This window comes from Rhinichthys klamathensis, unplaced genomic scaffold (assembly GCF_029890125.1).
Source record: "Rhinichthys klamathensis goyatoka isolate OS25496 unplaced genomic scaffold, OSU_Roscu_1.1 h1tg000123l_1, whole genome shotgun sequence".
Classification (NCBI taxonomy): Eukaryota; Metazoa; Chordata; class Actinopteri; order Cypriniformes; family Leuciscidae; genus Rhinichthys; species Rhinichthys klamathensis.
The window spans coordinates 8,760,290-8,766,289 of NW_026606660.1; the positions used below are offsets into that span (position 1 = coordinate 8,760,290).

Below are 6,000 nucleotides of genomic sequence, written 5' to 3' on the forward strand. Positions count from 1 at the left end.
CTGGCTCATGAGCCAGCCATATTGGGAGCGCACAAGGGATGCCTTAAATTGCTGTCTAGGTGGGCAGGTCACTAAGTTTTGGAACAGAACCCTCTTAATTGTGCTAAAAATTACAGTACCATGGTGGTTTATTGCTTTTTTTAAATGGAATGGTAGGAACAGTTATAATATAAAAGATGCCCATTTTCAATAAACAGTTAAAGGTGCTATATGTATTTTTTAGCGGCCTCTATCAGTGATGTTTCAGATTGCAACCAATTTTTACAAGAGCGCTCGTGGCGTGCTCTTGCGCGTGCTCGAACACAAGAGCGAGCACTCATGGTACCGGCCACACTGAGACTTTCAACACACCGGAGAAAGCATCACACAACATGCTGGAAACTCATGTAAACTCCCACTGCAACGTTACAATCATAGGCTACTTTTATCAGCTTGACGTTGAACTAATGCTCCATGCTCGTACCATGATAATTGATAACGTTACATTGACTGCATTTAGCCGACATGTGGTGTTATAGCATAAGGCATTTCACTAACTATTCGTGTATCTTTCACAATCAGCACTGTCAACATAGATGAATGTATAATATGAAAAATGAAAACGGTTTGTGACTAGACTGAACAATTTGAGTGTAACAGTAAGATCGTAGGAAGTAACACTGTATTGAACGTGTCTGGAAATGTGTATTATAAACAATATGATAGTAGTGGGATGAGTGACGTTAGACAGTAGATCTAGTACATCAAATAAAAGTTACATCCTAAAGCACCTACTTTTTGTTATCCTGGAACAGTCTTTTGTATTCATTTCATATCTCATGTATGTTGTAGTTTACCTTGCTATTTCATTACGGTTTACCATTATTTATTTCAGCATATCTGAAAACTTGTAATTTATCACAATAAAAATAGCGGAGGTCTCTCCATAATTCAAACGCTCTGCCGATGTTGATCCGTGTTTTCGTCCTAAAATCGATCCGATTCACGTTTGGCCTGACGAGCTTCAGCAGATACATTTTTGTTTTGTTTTGTATATTTATGTGGAGTTTGTGTTGGAGTGTGTGTTGTGCTGGAGGCAGGTCGTGTTTGGGTGTTATCAGACTCCATGTCGTCAGCTGCAGTGCCGTCGCATAGACTGTATATAAAAAGGAGAGAGGCTCGGGAGCGCGCATGCACGTCACATCCGATGGATTTCGCAGAAAATCCGACCCGGAGACTTCACATAGAAATAGGAATACTGGCCTTCAGAGGTAATAGCAAAACCCGACAAGTGGATCATTGTAATGTGTGATTACAACCCCTTCACACACAGGCAATACAAAAAGGATTCATTTTAGAAGAAAAGTTACATATAGCACCTTTAAATTGATTAATTATAATAAGAAAACCCAAACAAACAAGCAGTTCTTCTGCCAAGTAATATAGTTCATTAGCCTGATGGAGGTTTATGGTTGCCAAGCAGCATAAAAAAAGCAAAGATCATTCTGTGTTGCAGCCAACATTTAAGTGCACTTGGCTCTTGAATATGGAATTCAACTGATGTTTGGTCACACATGAAAACCCAATGTGTGTGTGTGTGCGTGTACTTATACAACTATCTTTGTGAGGACCAGTTTGGGTTTTAGACCATTGGAGTGAGGACAAAGAGAGTAAAGTGAGGAAATTGTGGCCGGTCCTCACTTTCTGAGACCCCTTTAAAGGCCTGTTTGAGGGTCAAGACTTGGTTTTAGGGATAAGATTATAATTAGGTTTAGGGTAAGGCACTTAGTTGTGATGGGTAAGGTTAGGGTAAGCGGCTAGAGATTGCATTGTCAATTAATGTCCGCACAAAGATAGATGTACAAGATTGTGTGTGTGTGTGTGTAGGCCTACTGGCTATTTTACAACTGATTTTTACAGCAAGATCTATCAATTCTTTTAAATAATGGATTTGGTTTGAAAGAGCCATGTTGTTAAATGGCAAACGACAGTTGTTTGAATCAGTAATTTTTGGATTAGTCTGTGCAAATATTTATAAATTGCTTTTACAAAACCACCTCCATTTTCTCAAGCCTTGATAAATGACGGCTCAAATGGAAGGTGCTACTTTGAAAACAGTTTTTCTGACAGCTCTTCAGTCAATTTCTACGCTCGAGAAACTCGCCCTCGAGGATTTTTAAATGCTGCTTGTGAATAAATGACTTTAATGGGTCATTGAGACTTGGCAACTGTTCTACATATTAATACACTGGATTTAGGGTCTGAAATTTTACCATGATTTATTTATTTTTCTTTCCCTCCAGGCTCGTTTCCTCCTCTCCAAAGTGAATCCTTCTCAGACTCACAACAATATGTATGCATGGGGTCAGGTGAGTGCTGTATATCTCACCGACACAAGAACATTTCCTTTGTGAGGAATATTGATTAGTCTACTGTAACGAGCTGTTGTTATACAACTTTGTAAACATGTCTTTTTTTCTAATATTCACCGCCGCTGATTGAATCCCACTTCCTGTGTTTGTGTAGGAGTCTGGCGCACCCATTCTGACAGACGACGTGAGTCTTCAGGTGTTTATGGATCATCTAAAAAAGCTGGCAGTTTCCAGCGCTGCCTAAGAGCCTTCAATCCTCAATCTTTTTGTCAGTAACACACAGCCAGCAGGATCACATTGGCACTGCCCTCAGTTTTTTCCATTTATATCATGCAAATATGGAGCCCAGACCTTTAAAAAGTCATTCGTGAATGGAAGTTTCGATCTTTAATATTTAATTGTGACAAAAAATGGCACACACCGCATCCTCATAACACTACATGTTGAGTATACATCAGGACAAGATATTTGTTTCTGTTTCAATCAGAATGAATTTAGCTACTTAAGTGAGTGAAGTGGCTACATAGTTTAAGAAATAGTTTACACAAAAAAGACAATTCAGTCATTCTTTACTCATTCTCATGCCATTCCAAACCCATATGCTGCCTCTTTTTTTTTTTGACCTGGGACACAAACAAATTTTTTTTAAAGAATCGTTAGTCTTTTGAAGCCAAATGATAACTTTCTAGTTGTCTAGTCAGCATTTCCCTTAAATTCACGGTCTAGTACTTTCCTCCAAAATTCAAAAATGGCATGTTGCTTACTACACAAGCAAAAAACAATGCCGTTTTTGGTTGATGGCTTTTTTGCACCATTTTTGAATGTGCACATGCGGTAGACATGAAATATCTGGATAATGACTTCGGTCTGTTCCTTCTACAAAGCTATCGTACGGCTTCAGAAAACCTGGAATGAGTCATATCGATTATTTTTATTGTGCTTTTGTCTTGTGGCAAAAACGACAACGATTCTTTAAAAGTTATTACTTTGTGTTTAATGGACGAAAAAATAACAACAGCATACGGGTTTGGAACAACATGAGGGTGAGTAAATAATGATTGAACATACATTTTTTGACTGAACTGTTGCTTCAAATCTGATGTTTACATGTATGAAGCTCTGTGATGAGACCTTATGTTGAACGGAGGGAGGAAACTAGCTCTTTTTAGCATACCTGCTGCAGATACTTTTGTTTTCCTAGTCATGGAAGGTGAAAGCTGTGCCAATGTAGCCAATTAAGCATGAGAGCTCGAACGCCGCCTCTAGCCAGCAGCGCAGAACAATGGCTTATTTTTAGAACCTGTGCGCGTCTCTCGTCTCGTTGCTGTTGATGGTTTGTGTTTCACCACGAGGTTGAGTGGCCCGTTCCAAACACAGACTTGCGGAATTTGTAAGCTGCCTTTCTGTCTGTCGCTCTGATATTTATGAGCCGGTTCTAGCAGTATTGTATGTTTTGTTTCTAATAAAACCAGCTTCATGATCCCAGCTGGTCTGCATTGTTCAAATTTTGAATTTTGGAAACTGAAAACTATTCTTTCTTTGGCACTCTTGCCTTTCAATCAGCATCCTGTGAGTCTCAAAGGACACGGAAGCCTATGTGTGTGCGTCTCTATTTTCAATGAAAGAATAGTTGAAAACACTGTCATTTTCTCAGCCTCATGTCATTCCAAGCTGCATGACTTTCTTGCATCTGTGGAACGCTGAGGTTTTGTGTCATCTCGGAGTTTGTTTTTTCCATACAGGCTTTGATCGACATGAGGGTGAAATATTCCTTTAACCGAGCGCAACTATTGCATGTTCCCCAAGAGTTTGGGTTGGTGTGCAAAATAATTAATTTGATTACACCATCATGAAATATGATAGCACAGTCTACATCCAACACAAATACTCAGAGATTTGCTTTAAAGAAAAATGACTTGCCCATTGACAGCATTTGTGTGGTTGTTTTCACTGATGACCACATGGGAGCAGCAATTAACTAAGAGAGCATTGGTTCAACTGCAATTATTGGAGAAGTCCAAAGTTCTTTTAAATGCCGTATGTAAATGATTAATCTCTCACAGCAGTCGATCCAGATTTTTATGGAAAGACAATTACCGATTCATGCCTTCTGTGTTCATTATTTCAGAACTCATCATGTTATTCCCAGTTAAGGTTTCTCATCAGTCTTCCTCTGCATACTTTATTTTCATGCTTATTAAATTAATAAATTCAACTGCATTAGGCCGGTATGGAAAGGATATTAGTTTCACCCCCTGAGCGCAATGTAATGTCATCTATATTCTGATCCTATAATGCATTCTGAAACTCTTTTCACACTGATTTCAGCTCACTGGCTGTGAAAGTCTAACTACAATTGTAAATTCCTCCTGTAGAATCCTATATTATTTTCTTAAATTTAGTAATATTTACCTCTCTGCCAATTAATTCCAAAGTTGCATAACAAATGCTAAAGAAATGTGTCTGAAGAACATGCTTTACATGATGATTCGAAGACGAGAGTAGTTGGATACCGTGACCTCTTATTGCAATTGTACATAGAAATCAATGTGTATTTGAGAGCTCCCTGTCTCTCCATGAAAAATAGTCATTTTGTAGCAATAAAAACCCAAATCATGGTTGGTGTCCTGATGCATTTTACAAGCACTGCGGTGCAGAATGCAAGCAGGTTGCAGACACTGAGAGTAGAAACACAAAGCATATTGCCACAGACAATATTCCCAAACTATTGCTGTGATTCCATCACAGTCTCATTGATTTGACCGACTTGATCTTCGATAACAATCTTTTACTTAGATCATTGCCAAGGGGCAGAAAAATATGAAATCTCACGCTTGTTAAGACAAATTAAGACATGTCTCTACCAAAACCACATCTGGAGTGTTGTTAAACCCGCTGTCTTGTAACATCCTCCAGAGAGGTTGAGAATGATCTTGTTTCCTGCCAGAAATGCTCTATTAATTATTGACAGAGATCTGCTGCATTTTGGTACAAAATATGCACTTTAATTATTCATTAAATTTGATGATAAAATCTCAATTGCCCACTGGAGGAAATTCAGTGCTACAGATTTTGGGTCAATGTGTTTCACTTTTCCAATTCATTAGGCATGATAGATCCAGCTAATTAACCCACACATACTGGCCTCTCACAGATGGGTGAACATTTACTCATTACACAAAATGAAGGCATGTCTTGCAGATTGAAATGATCTAAATATCTCTAGATTGAGAATGTTTGATAAATTAACAAACTTAAGACAGCCTCATTCGAGCATATTTGATTTGAATGCACACATAATGTCACATTAACCACAAGCAGGTTTGAAATGCCTGCCAACATAAATTATCCCAGATAATTATTATTATTTTATTTTTTTGCAGTTCTGTCTAGATAATATAATCAGGTCTTTCAAATAACCTTTGAAGAAGCTGATCTTTTGTCCTTGTATTCAGGACAACTGTGTCTTTTAAGCTGGTTGCTTTAGAGTCTAGATTGAATAGGCTGTACGTGAGGATGAGCACATAGTTTATCTGATTCTATTAGTACAGTAATGTCACAAAATAGAGTGACAGAGTATCTGACTGCATCAGAAGTGAATCCAGAGGACACGCTGAAACACTACTGCCATGGATAAAGGGCTTTTATG

General features: G+C 38.3%; 1 protein-coding gene across 1 annotated transcript in view; it reads left to right on the top strand.

Annotated features, from left to right (window-relative positions):
* The window catches only part of sec23a (Sec23 homolog A, coat complex II component), a 28,799-nt gene extending 25,990 nt beyond the window's left edge, over positions 1-2,809 (top strand). The window contains exons 19-20 of the mRNA XM_056256102.1: positions 2,283-2,348; positions 2,506-2,809. Coding sequence (XP_056112077.1) covers positions 2,283-2,348; positions 2,506-2,595 — 156 coding nt within the window. The 3' untranslated portion in view covers positions 2,596-2,809. The remainder of the gene's footprint in view (positions 1-2,282; positions 2,349-2,505) is intronic.
* The last annotated feature ends 3,191 nt before the right edge of the window (positions 2,810-6,000 follow it).